Source organism: Pholis gunnellus, assembly GCF_910591455.1.
Source record: "Pholis gunnellus genome assembly, chromosome: 2".
NCBI classification, from domain to species: Eukaryota; Metazoa; Chordata; class Actinopteri; order Perciformes; family Pholidae; genus Pholis; species Pholis gunnellus.
This window is the reverse complement of record NC_136536.1, coordinates 12,114,244-12,138,782: the sequence shown is the minus strand read 5'-3', so window position 1 is coordinate 12,138,782 and position 24,539 is coordinate 12,114,244. Positions and strand designations below refer to the sequence as shown.

At 41.1% G+C, this 24,539-nt stretch overlaps 1 protein-coding gene across 1 annotated transcript; it reads left to right on the top strand.

Annotated features, from left to right (window-relative positions):
• The first annotated feature begins 715 nt into the window (after positions 1-715).
• Positions 716-20,819, top strand: ngfa (nerve growth factor a (beta polypeptide)). Its single transcript, XM_079168552.1, has 3 exons — positions 716-833; positions 18,226-18,333; positions 19,576-20,819. The coding sequence occupies exon 3, from the start codon at positions 19,587-19,589 to the stop codon at positions 20,496-20,498; it is 912 nt and encodes a 303-aa protein (XP_079024678.1). The 5' UTR covers positions 716-833; positions 18,226-18,333; positions 19,576-19,586; the 3' UTR covers positions 20,499-20,819.
• Positions 20,820-24,539: the final 3,720 nt, after the last annotated feature.

Genomic DNA, 24,539 nt, shown 5'->3' with positions numbered 1-24,539 from the left:
GTTGCTCTATCTACCAATTTCTCTCATTTGACATTGACAAGTAGCAGGGGATGAATCCCTGGCTGCAACAGATCATCAAAGTTCTATTCTTGTAACTCCATGAATTGAACTGTAGACATGTTCATTGTCTGAATAGCAAAAGACTGAGCATATTAACGACATCAGCCATTATAAAATGGTAGTGTACTACATTTCCGAAATGGTGGAACAATGACGTTAATGCACATTCATGGCGAATGCACGCAAGTTGGACCCCCAAATCCATATTCAAGCATATACTTATGCCAAGATGGAAATGACTCAGGTCTGGAACAACAATGACAATCTTGGGAAACTTTCACAGCACAGGATATACCCAGACCGTGCGATTAGGTGACGTCAAGTCTCAAATTAAAAGTAGCTGAATCATCCCCGAGTGAAAGTTTATTTCCACAGATTAGCGCAAAAGAGACCAACATGAATGGAGAGGATGAATAACAGCAGCTAGTCGCAAATTATGAGCAGCTGTAAAAAAAAAAAAAAAAAAAATGTTTCGTCACAGAGCATGTGGAAAGGGTAGGCACTAGGACCTGAAGTGAGCCACACGGGAGGGAGGGAGCAGCTTTGGGACTCCTTTTACTAAACTTTCAGAACAATCCATTTCCCAAAGAGTGTGGGAGGGAGACAGACAGAAGTGAATGGCCCAAGACCTGGATTCACAGCTTTAAAAGCAGGAGCGGGATTTGGAGATTGGGATAATTCTGTCCTTGGCCTGGAGAGAGTGAGGTGGAATATAGCAGAGTTCATCTGGAAGTTTTCCCTCACTGGGAGAGCAGAGAGGCATTACCAGGGTGGTGAGTCCTACCTTATTCTTTTAAAACTTGAATTAAACATGAATGTTAAATGTTAATGTGTGTGGTATGTGTGCATATAGGACAGAGAAACAGAAGAGAAGTTTTCTCCATACCTGTCATTAAGTGAAAGTGGAGCCTCTGAATTGAGGTTGAGCTCAGCAGCAGCCAGTTAAGTTCTCTGTTGGGGGGAGAACATTTCAGCTGACTACCAGACACACACACACACGCACACACACACACACACACACACACACACACAGGAGGTACTAAGAAAAGTTTAGATGGGTTATAAAATGTCCAGTTACACACAGTAGTTTTCCAGGTATACACAGATGGAGAGAGGTAATAGAAGAGGAGAGGATGTAGAGTGAAAGAGAAAATAGAGGTAAAGATTTAAAAAAAAGGGGTTCTCCAAACTTCAATGGGAACCAGTTCACTGTTCAGAAAACTCATGGGACATCAGGTTACCTTCATTCTTTCTCTCCCCATTTTTCCTGTCTGTCTCTCTCTCTCTCTTTCTCTCCCCCTCTTTTTCTATCTGTCTCTCTCCGCTCATGTTACACAACCCTTAAAGGACTTGTAGATTCTGATGAGCTCCAAATGCCCGACATGAAGTAGTGTTGCTGAGGTTATCCGTATGTCTGGGTGGGGCCTGGTGCTTGCATGGGTGTGCAGCTGATCAATGTTTTACACTTCGATATATAATTGTGTGTATACAAGCGTGTGCGCTAAACACAGACCTCGTGCCCGCCACTCCTACCAGGGAATTCCTGTCGGGCTTTGACAGGGGAGGAATGTCAAACGTTTACGCACACAAACAAACATCACACACACACCAAAGGCTTCAACCGTGACCTGTAGGCACAATAGTTTGGCCAGCCACGTTAAAGCTCTTGTGTTGTTTTGATTTAATTTGAATATGAAGAAGAAGTAAAAATATAGATGTTGTTGGATTGGGGTTTTAAAAAAAGCAAAAAGCCCATATTTTTGTTACACACATACTGTATCTTTACACTGTCTGCTTCAATAGCATTGTGGTGTGTGTGTGTGTGTGTGTGTGTGTGTGTGTGTGTGTGTGTGTGTGTGTGTGTGTGTGTGTGTGTGTACATCTGTGTCGGATAAGAAAACTTTTTAAAACTTTCAGCGTAGGCAAAGGAGTAAAGATCTCTTTTGAGAGAAAGGTGCTACGTCCTGTACAAAATAATTGTTCTAAACTGTTTACGAGCTTCAATTTTGCTGCCAGTGTGTGTGTGTGTGTGTGGGGGGGGGGGGGTTCATCACCTCTCTGTTGGTTCACAGAGGAAGTGGAAAGAAAAAGCTTCAGCAGTCTGGCTATATATCTTACATGACATTCAAGAGATGGTGTGCATGTGGTTAACGCGGGATAATTCAGAGTGCATTCTCTTAAAGCTCAACTAAAATGAAAATGCATAGGTGTTTGAGGCCTCCTATAGATTCTCTTTATAATTTATAATTATTTCATGTCACCTCTTTTAAAGGAAAAAAATAGGAAAATTACATTTTATATTTGATGGTCTCATGAAGGCACCCACTGGTTTTTCGCATGAAATCATGTGTAAACGGGTTCATTGTCATGGTTCTGTCACAGTGAATTTGATGACAGTAACCTGAAACACGACCAACAACAAAGCCATCAATGGTAAACCCCACCAAATATACAGTATGTCTACCAGTTAATACAGTAGATCTACCACAATGCTTGAGCTATAGCAGAGACAATATCATTGAAAAATTGCACTTTCTAACATCATTTTGCAGGCTAGATAAATTGTACTTTTTACAAGTTTTTTCAAAAATCAACTGTTTATAAACCAACAATTAAATTGCCTCTGCCCAGAATTGTAATCTACAGTACAGCATTGTTGTTTGCAATGTATGTTGGCTCCACTGCTGGCTCATGTGTGACTCACGTCAATCATGCAGAATGATCCAGAAGCTTGCCGACTAAAAGGGCACTTGTGATAGCGCTTTAATGGCAGTTTTTCCCCCCTTTGTTCCATATTAATGTTACAGGATATTAAATTGCAATAAGGGATGATATCTGTAACTTTGGCTGGAGTTTAAAATAGAGATGGCTGTCCTCTAAATTTCCTCTCAATGTATTCATTAAATCCAGAAGAACTCCCAATGGCAAAAACAGCTCAAGCTCTACAAAGTAGTGTGTGTATGTGTATGGAGGGCAGATGGACACTGCTGTTTTCCCCTGCAGACAAAGATGTCTGATTATTCATGACCCTCTCAGGTTTCCCTTTGAAGCTGAATTACAGCTTTCCCTATGTTAGCACCTGTGTGCCTGTGTGTGTGCATATACGTAGGTATAGTGTGCGAGTGCGCAAGAGATATAAGGTGATACTTTACAATTATTTAAATATTTGAACTAAGACCATGGGTTGTTTTCTATGTAACATTTGGGTTATTTTCCCAAAGAAAAATATGGAATGGTTGTTATAATCTTGCATGTCCCCATTTGTCAGACGCACATTGTTTTGTACAAGCAACAATGCATCTGTGACGGTTATAAGGTAAAACTTCAGTTTGCTCAGTGAATTATAATAACCAGTAAATGACCCAATGGTAATATACTAAATAACAGTAATACTGGGTCCAAACAACCCATTAGTATTGGGTAAAGTTAAGCCAGTATTGCATCAGTTTGACCCTGTGATTTTGAGTGTGAAGTAAAGTAAATCATCATCCAACTGAAGTGGGATGTAGCTACTGAGTTTTAACTGGAAATTCTCCATTCATTCATATAAGCCGGAGATGGCATACCTTTGAAAAATATGTATCATGTTAAGAGCAAATTGACATTAATATTCGTATCTATACATCTTATTATTAACAATCTTACTTTCAATCAGGAGACGTGTGGTGTTTGTGTCCCAAAGTGTTGTTAAGTTATTAAGTTACGTTAGCTACGTGGGTGCATTAATAAATAGATTATTTGTGTCTAATAAATTATCATACATGTCATACAATTGCAAATATTTGATAAATAGCAGTTGCGTTTGTTCAAAAATGTCTCAAAGGTCAGCGCATTAGAGTCAGATTTCAAGATGCGTTTTGATTTAACTGTGGCTTTGTTCAGTGCTCTCTAGTGTGGGGACGTAATACAATGCAGCTCAACAGGCATGCAAATTATACTCAGATTATGACAGAAGGAAGAATCTCAACCCCCTGAACACATAAAGGATGGAATGATGTGAGCTATCTAACTGCAGAGTGTTGTATAGGACACCTGGGCAGGGGAGAGGCTGCGACAGCACACCTGGACGGTCAATTTAATTGGCTCCATTTAACCTGAGGGGTAAAAACCAACCACACTAACCTATAAAGTTAGACTACAAACATAAATATCATTGAAATTATGTCACCTAAACACAAGCAAACACAAGCCAATATCCAACATTGTTGTTCTCGTAACTCCTGTTGTGAAGCCCGAATGCACTGTGCTGGATTTTGAGCGTTAAAGCACAAAAATGTCCCTAAATAAAATAAGGATTTTTTTTTTTTGGCCTGGAACAAATGTGTGCCACTATCGGACATTTTCTCCTCAACAACATTAATAATATAATTTAACATGACCTTTTTAATCACATCATATAATTCCAATCCTTACTTACCAACATACCACCAGACTTTGTTTGACTCGACTATTGTTACTAAAATATCTGGGACAGTGCTAGCTGGCAACAAAAAAAGGTTACAAGGGTTTGTTTACTTCACACAGGATGTATTGTGTCCTATCAGGTCGCAAAGATCCCTTGAGGAAGATTAACACTTTTTCTCAGTTAAAATGTAAACTTTTCTACAAAAGTAACGAAGTTTGTATGTATCCCTTCTTACCTCCCTGACATGCACTAAGTCTTACCCAGGTAGAAAAATATAATCCTATTTGTTTTTTATCCCAAATCCAAGGAAATTGACTTGTTGAACTGACTTTTTTTTTATTATTGATTACATTATTTTTGTGTAATTTTGCATCTTCGCCTCGTAAGGCTTTCTGTGCCACAGTCATATGTCAATCAAGCATTTTAAGTCACATATTTTTCAAAATATATCTTTTCAAATTCAACAGCCACTTTGTATTTGCCATTATCTTGTGTTATACATGTTAAATGCATGCGTTTAGCTTAAGAGCAACGCATATTATCAGGGAAAAAAAATGTCTCTCTCCGTCTTCGTGACAAAGAGGTGATGTTTAATTAAACATCCCGAACAAAACTTCCCTTTTTGGGAAAAATAAGGAGATGATGATTCATAGTTCAAATTGTAAACCCAGACCCTGCTTCGGTTATCTTTTGGGTCACTAGAGCTGTGGTCTGGCACAGGTCAGTGCACAGACTTGGCTGAGAACATCTGGTGTAAAGTGAACCAGCTGAAGTGTTCTGTCTGAAACCAGTGGGAGAGGTAAGAGGTCAGAGTTTGGACTCGGGGGTTACGTCTGTGTTTGTGGAGGAAAACGGGGATCTGCAGGTCGCTGCAGGTCAGGATCCTGAACCGTGTGGCACTGGAGCAATGTGGAAAACATAGAAACCTGACGTCACCCCCAGAGCTGCAGTAATTCTTGTTGACGTTTCCTTTACAAACATCGTCTCACAATGTTTGGGGGAAAATATATTCAACAGAAATCACAACTAACATTGTTTGACATTTGCAATTTACGGGGGTTTGAACAGAATTGTTGTCAGACATGAGCAGATTCTTTTGTCCCAGCACCTTTCCCCCCCATATGGACCTAGTTTTCAGCACTATACAAAATCAAGATAATACACTCCTGTGTTTGGACTTCTCTATACATTGAAAACTGAATCCAGGACTGTTAATGCAAGTCAGTCTTTGTGTTGCAGATCTGATTTCCACAGGTGCTCCATCAAAGGGTTATGTTTGCCTGTGTCTGCCTGTTTCTATGTCTCCACTCATGTGTGTGTGAGTGTGTGTGTGTGTGTGTGTGTGTGTGTGTACACTGTGTATAGATACAAAAAATTACAACTAAATGTGCAGACATGCCTGCTCATTCCACATTAAATGCCTCTATGACTTTCAGTTATGGCTCGCTTTCCTCTCATGCATGTGCACGCAGCCCAAACACACAGTAGCCGGTAAGTCACCAAATTACCAGGGCTGTTCTTACAGTAAGAATAACAGTGTTGTGGTCTTAATCTGTTGATTTAGTGCACGTCTGGTGTTTTGAACTGTTTCACTGCAACCACTTTTTGTGTGCGCGTGTGTGTACTTTTCGATGATGACACGTCTCACTCTCACTTTCCTTCCCCTTTATCCCCATTGGTAGGTTTGTCTATAGCTTGTCCGAACATGAAACTCTCCCTCGTTGCCATCAACAGAACAAGAATACTTGATCCTTTCAAACGTTTGAATTCACTCCAAAGCCTCACAATTAGCAGCTGCAAATAAAACAATATGTGTTTCAGCCATATAATAATCTGTACTTACAATTTCCCAGAGTGATCAAGTTTACTCCAACAAAGAAATTATGTGTATATGTATACATGTGTTTATGTTGGATACTCAAACACCCACAAGCCCCAAGGATACAAGCAAAATCACTTATTCATATTCTGCTGCTTTGGGAATGCACAGTGTGCAGGAGAAGGAACCACTGGCTAGTCATAACAGACTGGTCTCCCACACAATGAGCAGAAATTAATAAGGAGCCATTCTTCTTATGGTTGTTTTAGCCAGACAGGATCCAAAAAACTAAGCAGTTTTCTCCACCTCTGCTTTCAAACAATCTGATTTATCGTGTCATCGTGTTATTTTTTAGTTAAAACTCGAGGATTAATGGTGTGTCATGAGTTGTTTTGGGGAGGATGACGCTGTAGGAAGCCATTTCTCTTTGCTGGATTAAGCCTGTGCATCCAACTCCACGGCAAATATTAACTCATCTAAAGCCCCGCTGCAGGTCACATACACACAAACACACATGCAGTCTTGCTGGAAAGTAGCCTCTACATCTCTTTCACCATAACTCTGCTCACACGCTGAACATGGCATGCTGCTAACAGACAGAGGATGGGCCTGGGAGGTCCCAAGCAGACAGGTGGTTGACATCAGCTAGAGGGGTAAAAGAGGGAGGGGAGGGAGATATGGACTGAAGGAGATAGGGAGGCAGAGAGACACAGAAGCCGAGAGAGAGAGAGAGAGAAATGACGGAAAGATTTTTCAGACCACACAGAATATAAAAAAGGCCAAGGGGTCAAGTCTTCAGTGAGAGGGGTGAGACTGTAATCAAACAAATGCTAGAAGTGACGACAAGATCATATTTTGTCCACTCTTAAGAGCAGTCCTGACAAGGCCCTCTATAGCAAGAAGTGGATTGCAGTAGTTTGATTAAATGGAGGACACAACTTCAGACGCCAAGTGGTTTCAGTAATGCTAGCATGCTCACCATGTCAATGGTAACATGCTGATGTTAAGCAGATATGCTTACCATGTTAGCACCAAGATATGAGCATGCTAAGAGTCACTAATCAGCAGTAATCTCAACATACAGCAGAGGCCAAAGGAAATGGCATTTATTTTACTGGCATTTACTTAAGCATAGAGATATTTCACATAAAAGATCATGCTTCCTCTGAAGACCATAGATGTCTGCACAAAATGGTAAGGCAATCTAACCAATAGATGTTGAGATATTGTAGTCTCAAACAACCAACACTGCTATTCACTGAGCCACGCATGGCTTAAATATAACGGCAACATCAGGATTTGAGGTTACTGCAAAGAGGCTGACAGTTACGCATGATCGCTCTTTAAGGCCACATGGCAGCAGGATGTAGTCATGCAGGTGAGGTCTTTACCTATTTTACTTCGGTATCCCGGAGTGAGATACTTAATCTCTACATGTTTCAGAGGTGCCGCGCTGGCTGGCTGACTGACTCTTTGCCCCCAAACAACCGGGCCAAAAGAAAATTGAATTAAGTTTAATAAATCAAATCCATGTTACATCAATTTAAATTGAAAGGCAAAGCTCAACATTAGCCTGCAGCCAAGCACTTTCACTATTCCTCTCAAATACAGTCGATACTTTCATCTTATATTTAGGCCATTGTCATCACAGAACTTCTCTCATTAATTAGCTCTCCACCCTAGCTACCCTTCAGATGTGGAGAATATGTAAATGCTTATTGTGTAGCGCAAGACAATAGCAATACTGTACATGCGTATCTTATAATGTCTGACGCAACATATACCCAATTTGCGTCTATGGGCCAACACCCATGCTCATGGCATCACGCAAGTGGGACGTAATGGAAAAACTCGGGTGTCTGAGTGAGTGCATCTGTCTATTTACGCCCACGTTTTACTTCAGGTACTCCAGCAAATTTACCTGGGTGACTCACTCACAATCGCTTTGTTTTGCTGTTGTGACAGCGTGCAGTCAAAGCGTAAAATGCAAATCTATACTCTCGATTTTGTCGAGGTTACGAGCTGTGAAAGACGCATTCAGAGCATATATCAGATCGTAAAATGAGTCAAATAAACCTCAAGATAATGAATTTAATGACTCACTCCAACATTAGTGATCTTTATCAGACACAGAACTGAGATTTATTTCACCTGATCAGTGTTTCAATCACTTGCATGCGGATATACTCTCCGGGTGGATTAGTATGAACATGAGTGAACCTCTGCTTGGACAACATAGAATCTTTTGAAGTTCTGCTTCGGTGGATGCCCTGGGAGAAAATAAGCAACATGAGCTAAAAGACCTCTGAGACAGGTGGTTTTCTTCCTGCTGGAGCAGAAAGGGGAGAAATGTTGTATTCTGTTAAAGTTATTGAGAGTAAAGACACAGCAATGAAACTCCATGTGTCTCTTACTCCTCTACTCTTTGCAACTCCCCAGAGCCTTAATTCCTCCCTCCCTCCTTCCCAGTCCTTGAACTCCTCTTTGTCTCAATTTCTGCTCCCCTACAACCTTGTATTTCCATGCTCTGCTTCTTTGTATCACATCCTTCTTTATTTGCCAAATTCCCAAGGCATCTCATTGCCCATATGTGCCCCGCCCTCCATAACTTGTTGCCTCTCCCCATCCCTTGATGTCTCTGATTCCTTCCTCTCCATCCCCTCTCCCCTCTGTCTACATCTCCATCCGTGGCCAGACAGGCATTCCTGCCTCTGGTCCTCCTCGTCTCAGTGCTCCACTGTGGGATGTTAGATTCTCACAAGGAAAGGGGAGTTATTACCACGGCCATGCCAAAAGATTAAACACTTGTCATGAGAAGATTGTTGAATGTCAAGGTCATAAAAAGTAGGGGTCTGGAAAACATGTTAATCATTGTGTTCGGCCTGCCTTCAAGGCCTGGAGGACTGGCCTCCCACGTCTGTTGGTCCAGGACAGGGAGAGGGTGGGTTGACTGGGGATGGGCCCGGTTGTAGGATTGTTTGGAAGGGGGGTTTCTGGCTGCGGTTTTGCCTTATTGCCAAAATAAGAAACCTCAGACAGAGTTAATTATAAAAGAAAATGATACAGCATCATACCACTAAAATGCACTGTTTGTGACAAACTTTTGAAAGTAAAATCAAGACACAAAGCTCAAAGTTCACATTATTGCAGAAAAACGCCTCCTCCAATACTGTGTATGTGGTGTTTTGCGAAGGCTCCGCGATGCACCAAAAGTTAAAATATGTTAGACATTGACCCGAGTTGTGCTGACCTTTGTGTGGGCAAAGCCAATCGTTGTTGACCACTGCTTGGACTGAAAGATGGCCCGAAAAATGTATTACTGGTTTCTGAATTGTCAGAACTGCATTGAAAAAAAGTAAAAATACCTCATACCAAGACTAGACAAAAAGAAGGTTTTAGCTATTTGAGTTGAATATACTGAGTCTCTGAAACAGACTGATCTACTGCTAGCAACATAAGCATTGTAACATTAAAGCATCAATTAGCACAGCTGGGAGTGCCGACCAACTTGGAACACGAAGCACAATATCCTTAATGTTCCACTGCAATGTGAATATATATCCACATTACATAGCGGAAAGGGCTCATTCATATTGCCATTGACCCTTTTTACTAAATATATCTTAATTATTTGCTATGCAATCCACAACATATTGCCCACCTGTTCATGAACATCTACAAAAATATCTATATTACATAACAGGCAGGTTTTTTTTCTGGGAACAAGCTAGAATCAACATTATAAAAAAAACAAAATAAAACAGTGATATTTCTCTGTGTACAAAGCGTTGCATTGTCTTGTCCTGCATTGTTTAAATGTTCTATTTGTTTCTCATCTTTCTTCCAAATGCAATTATTGCTGAATTTCGCCCTCAGCAAAAACGTTGTTTATTTTGGATTCCATTCACAAACACCACAAGATTCAATCTTTCTATTATGATGAATCAGTGTTTGACTTACTGTCGGACAATGTGTGACAACTGGGAAAATACTGGGGTTACATTGTAGTCATGTCTCTGCTTTGTCTCAGGGTTGCCCTTGCAAATAAGAAAAAACTCTGGGACAAATACTGTGCCAAGAGCCGACTTCAAAGTTTTACCACATGTAGCACTAATGCATATCTGAAGACGTGCAAAGTCTCAACTGAAAAGAAGATAAAGCCCAGAGAGATACAGTATATGCCAAACTTAAAGCCTGTGGTTCCTGGAACTGTGGTTCAGTATCTTGGAAAGGAATAGGAGCCTCGTCAATGTTGAAGTTCCTCTGAGCCTTGCTACATCTAAGAGAAAGCAAGACATTAGGAGTGTATGTTGACTTAAAGTTCACATACGTACATAATGCATATTATTGCAACTATTGTCTGACAGGTATGTGGGACAAATTTAGAAGGCATATAATACCAAGCTAAGCACAGTTTTACCCTCTTGACTTAATACCTTGACTTTGTGCATTAGTGAAAAGTGGAGCCATATGCACACATCCAAGTCCAACAGTTTGAATTATGCCAAGACAAATTCCTTCTATGCTACTCGAAATCCCATTGTTTCGGTTTTTGGCATGTCTTTAGAGAAATGAATTTACAGCTCCTACAGCAGTAGCCAATTATTTGTAGCCCACAAAACAAAAAAACAAACCCACACAGTCTTGGATTGATATGGCAAAGGTCGAATACCGGTTCTGTTGTGTAATTTTCCCAAAACACAAGGAAATGATAGATAATCCACAAGAGCAGTGCTTTGCACCTGCACACATTTGCTATACACAGAAATGGCCATGTATCCAGGAGGTTACCTCTGGCTTTTAAGCGGGAGAGAAAAGAAGAACATTAGGTCAGATTCCAGGAGCAGAAAGGGAGAGCCGGCATAAATGAGAGACAGACTGTCAGACAGAAAGAGCCATAGAAAGTCACAAAACAGCAGGATGAAGACGCTGGCTCATTGCCAAAGTCTGTTCCTTATACTTTCCACACCTTGGCTCCCTGCTTCCCTGATATTGTCAAGATGCCCTGAACACAGATATATATATCTAAATATATCTATAGATATATAGATATAGACAAATATATATATATATATAATGTTTGTTAAAGTACCATACACCAGAAAAACTGCATTATAAAGGCAACTCCCTGATCATTGTTGTCCTCTAACCAATGTAACATATTGCTGGACCTTATTGAGCAGTTGGGATACATTAAAAACAGCCAAAAGGATTTGGACGCTTGGTATGATACATTGAGTGGTGGTGTCAATAGAGCATTGAATAAATGTCTTAAGAGAATATGTAATAGCCATAAAGGCTTTAGAAAAATCATTCAAACCTTACTGGAACCAAGATTTGCAGATGTTATGAGACAATCTAAGAACAGCTGAAAAATAATGTCTTAGATGTAAGAACGAATCCCTGAACGAAGGGCTGAAGAAAGAATTCAAGGAAAAGAAAAACTCATTTGAAAAGATGTTATATACTGTGAAACGTAAATATTTCAAATCAAGTGTTGAAGTCACCGAGGCTGTTGAAAGTGTTGTACGAGTTGTTTCAGTATTGTTTTGACCGCGGCATTATTCCGACTCAGTGGCAGAAGTCTGCTATTAAACCTATTCTTAAAGCTTCTCAGTTATATGGGTATAAGTCTTATTAGCCGAGTGTGTAAATTGTATTCTTCACTTTTACATGACAAACTTGTAAACCACCTTCACAGGACAGGTTTTCTTGTGGCCGAGAAAAATGGATTTAGAAAAGCCAGAGCGTGTATTGATCATATAGCTGTGGTCACTTCCATTTTACGTGCAAATATTAAGGAGAATCGGTCCACATTTGTTTGTTTTACTGATTTCCAGAAAGCATTTGACTGGATTAATAAGGAACTTCTTCAATATAGGTTATTAGAACCTGTTGCCCATGTTCACGTTAATGAATACACAACTGGTTGGTTTCCCCAAAAATTTGGTGTGAAGCAAGGACATGTTTTTTCTCCAACATTGTTTTCCCATTTATATTAATGATTTAGCTCTTCAAATGAAAGCTTCTAATTTGGGTGTTAAAGTTGATGATCAGACGGTGGGCATATTATTAAATGCAAACGATGTAGTTTTACTTGCTGAACAGGAAAATGATCTGCAGATTTTGCTGAACGTTGTTGTGGAGTAGTGCTGGAAATGGAGGCTAGCGGTAAATCAAGAGAAAACACGAATAGTACATTTTAGACGAAAATCATTAGAGAGAAGTGAAGTTGTTTTTAACTTTGGTTCAACAGTGCTATCATACACTGACCAGTATAGATATCTTGACGAGCACATGACATTTAAAAAAGCTGTCACTGTCCTCGCTCAGTCAGTGGGAAGAGCACTGGGATCTGTACTGAACACAGCTAAACATTGGGGTTAATCTAGGACTCCACACTACTCTAGAATTCATGTGTATGTCCTGTGTCTAGGTTTCTGGTGTTTGGGGTTTCTGCGAACACACGAGTTGTAACACTGTGCGTCACAGAGCTATTAGATCCTTCTTGGGAGTTCACAAATCTACTTCGGTTTTGGAAATTATTGGGGAGACATAGGTTGGGAACCTCCAAACATCAGACCTAAATCTCAAATGCTTCGTTTTCGGAATAGACTTGTGAAGATGTTTGATCAGAGACTAACTGAAACAATATATTTCATTGGGATACATAATGCATTGCCATCCCTGGGATAAAGGTTTGAAATCTCTGTTTAATATAAACACGTCGTCATTCATTTTGCAGACCATATTACTTTGTGATATTCAGGAGATTAGGGCCAAGCTGTTTGTCATGAATAGAGAAAAACGGTCTGTTGATATATGGTGTAAACGAAAGTTACGAACTTTTTGTCTCACAAAGAATAACTATCGTGCAGAACTTTAACTTAAACAAAAGACAAAGATCCCGATGTGCACAGTTATGCTCAGGAACATGACCATAAACTCTAGAGAGCGGTATGTTTAATTCCACGCCAGAGGAGGACAGAATCCGTTTGTTGTGCGAGCTCGGGGAAATTGAGAATAATCTATCTACAAGGACATAAGAGATGTAGTAGATTCTAGTAAAATTACCTCCATTTATGTTGATTTCTTCTGGCTGGATGACTATGAAAACTTTGAGTTGTGCTTCAGGAAAGGAACCTTTTTTGTAGGACATTTTATTTGCCAGGCCTGGGAGAGAAGGCAGAATGTGTGTGTGTAAATATATATTCATATACATACAGTACATACATACACACACACACACACGTGTATGTATTGGAAACACATTTTAGCTTTGTGTTGAACAGGCCAGGCATATTTTATTGCAGCACCCAGTAAAAACATCAAGCTGAAGCTAATACAAGCTGATGTCAAAAACTGCACGTGCATTTTTTTTCCCCCACATTGTAGGAGTTGGTTAGTTCATGCCATAACAGTTTGTACAGTAAATGTTCTTTTATTCTGCATATCTTGCATCATTTGTCATTGCACTGTGGAGTCAAGAGCTTTAACAGGTTGTGTGTGCCCGTCACTCTCTTCCTGTGTCCTGAGGCCAGAGCAGCAGAGTTTTACTGTTTGAAGTATCCCTGATGGATAAACAGTTGCATTGGTTCTCACAGCAAATGTCTTTTAAACATGAAGACGAGGGGAAGGGACAGGGCAAAGGCTGATCTCCATCTCTGCTACTAACATGTAAACTATCACATTTCTAAAGTCTGATAGCGTTCACTTTTTGTATTTTTTCCGCCAGCCTGGAATTAAAACTACGGGCTGGTTTTGAATCGTACCACTTTATAGTAGCACTTTATCTGCCATGTTCTGATGTGATATGGAACAATACGTCGTTACCATCCTCACTTAAAGCCACAATCAGTTGCACCTTGCCAAAGTGAAGTTGGACTTAAGGAAATATAAGAATAACCCATAGACTGTATATAAGAAGTGGACATAGTCATTGTGATGTCACCCATCGGTTTGTGGACTGGCGTTTTGAAGCCTTGAGTTTGTCGATTTGTTCCACCCCATCTTGGATTACAGCCGTCGCCATCTTGGCTTTTTGCAACCAGTGAATAGAATTTACCATATTTGGACTGCGGAGAAATGACGTAGAGATAATGTATACGGCTCTGGTAGTGGCAGCGGGCATCAGGCCTTTGTATTAAAAAATGCAATTATATTGAATTGTTTTTTTAACCACAGAATGACTGTTTAAGGATGACTGTTTTTACTGCTCATGGTGGCAAAGAAATACTTTTAGAACTACTTTTTTCTTCAAATGGTTATGTAATGGTTGCTTAACATAAAATCAAGCAGAATTATAAGCAACATTTAAATGTTGATATTTACAGATTTTCTTAAAAAAAAAATGTAAAAGGTAGAATTTTCTGACTGTCCAACCGGTGCTGTGTATCAAACATACAAGACTTTTAAAGTGTTTCCAAGAATAGCCAGCCTCACTGACAGCTTCTCAAGAGTGTAACTTCATTGCACTTTTAACAGACGCTGCATGACATCATTTCACGTGACAAAAAAACTTGATCCATGGCAGTAGATGACAAGCTTCAATTACAACAGTGAATGGAACAGTGACTAGATGACAAATGGAGGAAATTACAATTATGAATATGGCTCTAATATAAAACGGAATCTGATAAACATAAGAGTTTCAATTCAAGTGAAACACTCTCCAAAAGTAGGAGTTACTCAAAGACCGATTCTTTTAAGTCGTTGCAATGATCAAGCATTGATTAACGAGTTTACACACCATTTCATCAGAGGAAATAAATATCTTCAAACATTTGGTTGCGGTTCAAAAGGAAAAGAGAGCAAGTTGACCTGGCAGTGCTCCCTCTTTGATAATCATTTCCCGTGGATGACAGCAGGAGGAACTGCACTACACTGACATGATGAGAGACACTGTTTACCCTGCTCTGTTTTCCCCTGCATCACCTTTCTCTCCATCTCTGCAGCTGTCAGTCTCTCTTTCTCACCCCCTCATAATCTGATGCTGTTGTCATCGCTCCGATAGAGAGATGTGAGTTTGTTCGAGAGAACTGTTGACGTGCCGCTCCTGCACATCTTTTAACAAGGACTTGTATCTAACGACTCATGTACCACACAGATAGGAAGAAACCCCCGCTAAATGTAAACTAATCTCGGATTGATGGCAGGCAACACTCTCCTGAACTGCTCATGATTTGGCCCACCTGCCTTGTTGTCATTGTATCACACTCAACACACCGTACTGTAACCACATGCTGTAATTTGGCAGCTTGTAGGAACCAGAGTCTGATCAATGGAGCATCTTGTGGACTGGCACACTAAATGAAAATGTGTGACTGGCAAACACTGCTTTGTCAGTACCAGTAAACGTGTGGCTCAGCTCCACTGCCTTGGGCTAAGTAATTAGTCTCCGGCTGAAGTGTTTCCCTCTCATGCTGCCCAATGATTGGTTTTCCAGGTCACGACCTTGCAGCTGTGTGACGCATCTTTTCATTCCACATACTTTTATCAACTTTGGCAATCTTGTTTAACCAGGTAGTGCCATGTGGTGCCTTGAACGCTCATGCCTTTGTAGCATTTGAAAGTGATGCATGACTCAACGGAGATGGTCTTGATTTACAGTTTGGCAAAGCTGGGGAATCAGCGTGTTGTGAGAAAGGGAACCTTCTTAGAGCAGGGGGACGCTGCAGCAAGCCACATGAGGCCGTTTTACAAAGTCTGTTCTCATAAACATCCTCTTTGGTGCAAACTGTACAGGGCATGAATCATAAAAGGATATCCAACAACTGCTTTGTTTATGCCAGTGTGTATTAATACAGTATGTTCAGTGTCTGGAAATATGAACCATATTGTGTCTGTCACTTCTGTGGTATTTGCTTCAATGGTTTGGAATACCTTTGTCATTATTTGGCTATTACATGTGAGCAGAACTGTCTCCAACTCATCAGGGCATCTCCCATGTGCATTTGTGAGATTTTTTTTTCTTTTTCTGCCCTGGACACTAAAGAGGAAAACAGCTTACTGTCCTGTGCACGTCAAAGTGCGGGGAGCCTCACACAGAACTCAGACTTCCTGTTTTATCAGTACCATATGGATCCCCCCCCCCCCCTCGTTTGATGTAGGATGTACGCTTGCATGTAAAATCCATTGCACTATTTCATCTAACATTTCCTATTCCAGGCCCGGTCTTCACCCAAAAAATGTGTCAGAACTTTTACACAATTCAAGGAGCAGAAACCGCAAAACCATACGACAAACAAACAACATTCGGAGGATGTCTAAGCACTGTTCACTGAAAGCCACAGGAGCATCTCACGAGCTCGTATGGCGGTTTGTGTGTGTGTGTGTGTTTGTGCTCGTTTGTTATTTTGCATACAGTATTTGTGTGAGGGGGTCGGAGGGATAGCCAGACAGATTGTGATCCAGTGCTGAAGTAATCCCATAAGTCAAAAGGTGCTTTCTAAACCGCTCTGACCCCTGTGCGCCTACGCTGCAGTGTTTACGCTGGCTCCACTGGCATTAAACACAAGCCACATATTTTTAACATTAGGATCCTCCAGGCGCACCCTGGGCCATGTAAATAGTGAGCTGCCCGTCAGCCGGGATCAATCAACTCACTGCCTGTTTGGACCAGCTCCATATGTGTGCGAGTGTGTAGGCGTGCATGTGTACGATTGTGTTTATTGAAACCAAAAGATATCACTCGAAAGTCTAAAACGATGGCTTTCTCCACCTCCCAAAACTATTTTTAAAACACCCGTGCACATATATCACATACAGTACAATCACAATAGGATGTATGTGAAAAGCTGAAGGCTGTCTTCAAAATCGTTTTCAGTAACTATAGTTATATTTAGATGGGGTGGGGTAAAAGTAAGAAGTAAGAAGCATAAACAAACATAAAATACTCAAGTACAAGTTTCTTAAAATACAATACTAGAGTATATGTACACATTACTATAGTTTCTCTCTACCACTGCCATATAGACTAACAAGTACTCTTGGTTTGTTGGAAAATAGCTGAAAAGTGAGACAAGATACATTTCTCTCATGCATCAGAGTTTCTATTTCGGATGGGAACAGGGTCAGTGACATCCGGATATTTCTCATCTGCCTGTCCGTTGTCTTTGATTTGTGGTCTATGCAGACAACACTGACCTCTTCTGGTTGTTATATGCCACACTCTGAGGATTTCAATACAAGTAAATCTGGAAGACCCAAGTGCCACAAATAAATATATATATATATATATATATATATCCAGCCAGGACGTTCTTTTCTCACAACAACGTTTACAGAACATTGGAGATAAGTCACTGACGTTCCAGTTTCAACACCTCAGTAACCTTCTGAGTGTTTGTGAGAGAGCAGGTGTGTGTATTCATACACATCAATGCAAACTATTCATATAAACATCCTTACATGCATGGCACGTGTGTCTGAGGAAGAAACTGTTTGCATGTGTTGAAGGGCTTTACGGTCAAAAAAGTGTGTGCTTATATATATATATATATATATATATATATATATATATATATATATATATATATATATATATATAAACGGAGGTGTGAAATGCCACACATTCCAATGTATGGCAAGTCTAAACTCTTAGAGTTAAACATGGTGAGTGTGTGTGTACTTTGTATGAGATAAGGTCAGACAATGGTACATTCTGTATGCCTGTGAGAGCAGTGGTTGTCTATGAGTGAGTACTTTACTCACTATTTTACTACTTGTTCAAACAGTCTAAAAAGAAAACTTTACATATACTATATGTCCAATGGGCCATCTCAAGGATAGAAAATGAGTTCCATTTTAGTTTTCTTGTGTCGGTTACCAGTTTCAGTAAAATATGGATCCCACAACATAGAATTCACTGCTGCACATAAAAGGCTAAATCATCAAGCAATGTGTTTAAGTTAAGTCTTTTGTCTGTATTTGTGTGTTACAGAGCTGTAGTTCAGGGGGTCCAGATGGCAGGCATGAGGGGCCCGGCCTGCACTGGAGTCTGGCTCTAGAGTCCACAGGGGCTCCCACTTCAACTGGACACATTCCACAGGTAGGCTACACATAAACACTCAGCACAGCAAAGCACGAAATAAGTCATGTTCTATTACGAGGACCAAAGACATCCCTGCGAAGCAGAAAATGGACTAACGGATTCAGCAGCTAATTCAGTTGTAACGAACACTCCAGTGATCATCAAAAACACGTGCTTTAAGTAAAAGACAACAACAGTAATAAACAATTACAAACCGCCAGGGAAAAATGTGCCCAAAACAAGTTGAGTCCATGCAGGAGTCAACAAATGTATATATTAGGACATTCACAACACGGCAAAACACAAAACCAAATGTAAATAAATACACATTGCAAATCAAACCAACACTGCAATAGAGATTTCAAATTAATACAGCAGCATAGCAAAGTAAACACACATCATCAGCTGCAAGCAGTAGCCATACATGCTAATAAGTCATTCACTCATTACGAATTGACTCTTAACCAGCACCAGCACAGCCAGCCGGGCTCAACCGGGAAATAAGCCAACAACGATGCAGCTGCAACTTATTGGCATCGCCAAGCAAACACAACCTGGCAACACATGCAGTGCCACTGACCGGCTGTGAGTGAAAGCACAAGAAGCGCAGCAGCAGGTACTTAGGTTGGGCCCCGGCATAATGGTGAGCAGGAAATCCGACGAAGAGTCCCCTGACGGAAACTGCCTCGGCCCGACAGCAAATCCAGGAAACTTCCCAGGGTTTTTATCCTGGCATCAAGTAATCCAATACGAGAAGCAGGACTGTGTCAGGCCATGAATGTAGGCTCAACCCAACTGACATTGATAGTAACAGGCTGTGATGCCCGCGCCGTGCACCTGCATGAACATGATTGGATGTCACTAGTGTCTTAGTCGATGTGTGAATGAGCCAATCATTGAGACGCATATTGAAAACACCCGATGCTAATCAGCCAGTACAAGCGCAACTGGATAAAGATAAATGACAGCACATCTCATCTTTTCAGAGCCATAAGAAATGCCATCAAATTGCTTATTGTACCTGACAAAGTGTCAAACATGTATATAGCAAATCCTCACATTTGAGCTTCCAAAAATGTTTGATATACTCACTTTTTATTCACTACTTCATTCAATACGTAAAAACATAAACAAAAAAAACAACCATTAAGATTTAGAGACAAGTGAAAAATGAAATGTATTTATTTTTCTCCCTTCAATGTAAGCAAGACATATAGGCGCAATATCTGAACTTCTTGTCCCCCCTTGTGCTTGGCTCAGGACGTGTGCCCATGAGGTCGTCACCACTGGTCCTGCTCCTCCTGATCGGCGTCCAGGCTGTACAGAACATGGGAGGTGGATTGGCCCGGTGCGCCGGGGCAGCCAACCACAAAGTCGAACAGCAGACGGCAGCCAATCACAGAGCAGGACAGCAGCAGACCACAGCGGGGGACCACCTCTCTGAACACCATTCTTCACAAGAGCATCATAGGACCAGCCACCACAGGACCAAGAGGCCCCATCGGTCAGCTTCATACAGCCAGGATAAGAGCACTGTCGTCAGGCAATCTACGTCAGACTCCCCCTCAGACCCCTTCAACCCAGTAGTGGACCCCAAGCTCTTCTCCAAGAGACGTTACCGCTCCTCGCCCCGTGTTGTCTTCAGCGAGGTGGCCCCATCACATGATGCCCTGGAAGGTGAGGGCTATGACATTGAAGGGGTGAGTGGGGTGAGGGTGAGGCGCAGAGCAGGATCGCATACCATGCACCGAGGGGAGTACTCAGTATGTGACAGCATGAATACCTGGGTGGGCAACCTGACACGAGCCACAGACATAGCTGGGTATGAGGTGACAGTGCTGCCCAACGTCACAATCAACAACGTGGTGAAGAAACAGTTCTTCTACGAGACTACGTGCCGGTCCCCAACGCATAGAGGTTCCGGGACTGCAAACGGGGGAAGGCCAGCGGGACGGGGTGGCAAACAGGGCACCAGATCAGGCAACTCGGGCACCAGATCAGGCACCTCGGGCTGTCTCGGCATCGACAATCGCCACTGGAACTCCTACTGCACCAACACACACATATTCGTGAGCGCCCTGACCATCTTCAAGGAACGGACAGCCTGGCGTTTCATCCGCATCAACGCTGCATGTGTGTGTGTTCTCAGCAGGAAGTCTTGGGGGGGACGACTGGGGCACTGACTGGGGACGACGACTCCTGACCACTGAACTATGAACCAAGCACACACATTTCTACTAAACAGCCACTGCAGCTTTATTGCCAATACTGTAATCCTCTTCCCCACCTCCAAACATACACACACACTTACACACACACACCTACACACACACACACACACACACACACAGAAACAGCTTCATTTATCCAACCCTTTGGCCCCTGACCCTACCTCAGTCTGAGAAGTCCTGGTTGTTTTAAGTTATGAGGACTGCATGTCATATTTATAGTTTATACAGTCAAATATGAAAATATATACAGTATGTGTATATATACAAAATGAATTCAAGCTTTTAATGTTGTTGTTATTGTTGTGTTGTTCATGCTGTTATTTATTAAACACCTCAGTACTTGCCTGGTTTCTTGTGTCAGTTTAAGACAGTGTTGATGTTCATATTTTGGTCTTATTAATATTTTCATGTTAATAATGAATTAAATGACCATTTGAAATATGAAAAAGGGTTGGTCGCAGTGACAGTGAGCAGGTCTGATAGAGCCACTGTACAATACCTGAGCACCAAACAGCATAAACAAAGTTAGCTACTACACATATTTCCCCAAAGTAGAGAGGAGAGTGATTATTGGACTTGCATTCATCAGAGACACAAATCAAGTTAATGCCAAGGCTGCACTGTGTCTGCTCAATGTGTAAATGGGCAACTGCTTGTTTACAAGCTCTCCATATCAACCTGATGAGGTGATAATATGTGATTGTGTTTCACGACCCCAAGAAACCAAAATGAAAAGGATTTAAAAGAATTGCACCAGAATAATAGCTAGCTATCTCTCAAGGGTTGCAAGTTTGCTTCGCAACATTTAACAAACACGAAAGGTTGTCAAATCTCACATAGGTGTTGAATTGGGTTGAAAACTGGTGACCGTAAGGGCTGTGAGCATATGATTCACATATTTATATATATATATATATATATATATATATATATATATATATATATATACTCCACTAGAGCGTCCCATTGACAACAATTAGCTGTGGGCCGCTATTGGCTCCCTTTTAGTGGTAATTTAATAATCAAAAGTACATTTAGGAACATGCACAAAATATGCCAATTCTAACACAAGGCTCCTCTGTATGACAGCAAAAGCGATAATAATAATAATGAATTCAACTCTCACAAACCAACTGACACAGTGAATATGAGGCTCTCAGGGTCTCATCTTTACCAACACATAATTCATCTCAGTCATATATCATATATATATATATATTTTGGATGTCTGTGACAGGTTTCGCAAGAATATGCTACCCTCTTGTGGTGAAGTTGAAAACTATACCTTATACATGTTGAAATGAACAGAAGAGGAAAATTAGGACTGCTAAGACTGACAGAGCACACCCTCTCTATCTCTCTCTCTCTCTGTCTGTCTCTCTCTCTGTCTCTATCTCTCTGTCTCTCTCTGTTTCTATCTCTCTCTCTCTCTGTCTCTCTCTCTCTCTGTCTCTATCTCTCTGTCTCTCTCTGTTTCTATCTCTCTGTCTCTCTCTCTCTCTCTCTCTCTCTGTCTCTCTCTGTTTCTCTCTTTCTCTCTCTCTCTCTCACACACTTTTCTCTCCTCTCACTGAAAGTTGGATTCAGCAGCACCTCCTCACATCACCACCTTCCCCAGGTTCCTGGCTGTGCTCTCACCTTCACTAATGCTGCAGCTTCAAAGATCATACACGATGCTATTCAGATCTGGTCGCGTTGCCAGGGAACCTCGCTGCAGAAAGACTGTACGATCAAAGATTTTTCAGAAGGTGACCCCGAATAACCTCTCACTCTGGCAGGAGCTGTGATAGGGCGGTGTGGTTTGTTAACAGCTCTCTGCGTTTTGCTGCAGTAGCTGTGAACTCATACAAGGCAGTAACCTGCATGTAAGAGAGAAAGATGACGCAAAATCTGCTTCCCATCTCTTATACTTTCTAAATTGTTATCCAGGTCAAGTAGGCAAACACGGGCGTGGATATAAAAGCAGTGAATACATAGCACTCACTGTCAAAGAGCCTTCAAACAAGTCACAGCTTCTCATTTGGAAAACCCTGCATTTGTACCACTCAGCTCTAAACGAACCAAGAGTACAACTGCTCAGATGACTTTCACTGAAAATAAATTGCCACAGAGTCAATGATTGCAGTATGACCAGTAGATGGTGGTATGCTGCCACAGATAGAAATCTCTTCCACTGCTAAAGGCTCCTGCCACTTTGTTGTTGTATTAACTAATCAACGATCAAGGCGTTTCAACAACTAATATAGCGTAACAATTCTACTAAATTCACCGACCCTCGCAGCCAAAGGATATCACAGTCTGTCATCAGTAATGACCACAGAGCCGGGGGAAAAGGGTCCGGGCCCTGCCCCAAGCATGGGTGTAACAGACAACACAATAACAAGAGCTGTTACTGATGCCACCCATTCCAGAGAGGAGTAAAACCAGGACTTTATTCAAATTCTTAACACGCTTACAGTAGTAAATTTGTCCGGGTCACAAGTAAGAACAGAGCTACCACGCCAGCCCCAAGATGAACCTGTTTAAACATCAAGTTGGAGCTGCAATTCAATCCAGGCAGACGTTTGCTGTCTTTCTTCATGGGGGTTATGACCTGCACGCATTTTTCTTGTTCACATGTTTGGAACCACATAGCAACTGAGCCACCGGCGGCCAACAACAACCAACAAGCGGGGACGCAGTGCTCTTGTCCCAGTCTTATCTGCCTTTCCTTTTATGGCACTGCTCTTTTTAACTACTACATCCAAACTAAACCTCGTCTGTTTTCCCTCTGTCCCCGCACAATTCCATCAATAACTTTGCTGTTCTGAGAGTCTAAGACGGCTCTGTTCATGTGTGTGAAAAGAGCCAAATGTTGATCATTATTCACGTAAATTCATCATCTAAGCGTTTACACTAGTCCTTCTCTCCTTCTCTCCTTCTCTCTCTCTCTCTGTCGTGTCATTCCTGTCTGACTCTTTCTTCCCTCTAGCATTAAGCTTGGCAGACCATTTTGTTCCTCTATATGGACATTTTCTAACCAGTGCCTAATTACCCGGTGATAAAATGAACTACTCTTTGGACGTTCCCCCTGCTCTCCATGGTTGTGGGGAAAATATTTATATTGAACATGACGTTGCTGCTGAGTTTCATGCTCCCAGTCACTGATGACACTGAGGGAAGACATCAGGGGCGACTCTTTCCATTCCACTAATGGTAGAATTAGGTTGTACTTAGCTGATGCTTTGCACAAGGTTGGGCAATGTATTTAGGAATAAGAGGTGAATTGTGCTTCAAATTAAGTGAAATGTAAATAATTAAAATGAGCGGGTCAAGTGATTTTTAGTGAACTTTAGTAAACTTTGATTTCTGCTGTGAAAAAAAATATTTAGTCAACTCTCTTGCGGCAGCTTGCGTTTTTAACGTCTTTGACACCTTTACAATGCTACACCGACACTTGGTTTGTATGAACAGGAAAGGCTTGCGTAAGGTTATTGTGCTGTTTCAGTTATGAAATGCCTCACCATCTTAAAAGGAAATTGAGTAAATCCTGTTATAAAATGATGTGATTACAACACAAACCGACTAGTTTCTTCATAGAGGCTGGGCTTTCCCGAGATGCTGTAATTCTGCAGTAATTCTGTCATAAAAATAGGCTGGTTTCCATACTTTATATGTGCAGGATGACATTTATTATTATTAGCCTGATATGTCTTAATCTGACATGCATGTGAAAAATATGCCACTATATATCACAGTAAAAGAGATGCTGTAAGTGTATAGGAATGGTACCTGACTACTTCTTTATCGTTGCCATATTGAAGGTGTGTGAGGATAATGGGAGGGTGTGGTTCTACAAACACATTTTGATGGGAATATACTGATTATGAAACACTTATTTAATTTACACTTATTATGGGATACATTTAATCCTACTGTGAGCCAAAGGGATAAAGATATCCTTTGGCAAAGCATAGTTCAACCACAATGCCATATTATGTAGCATTACAAGTT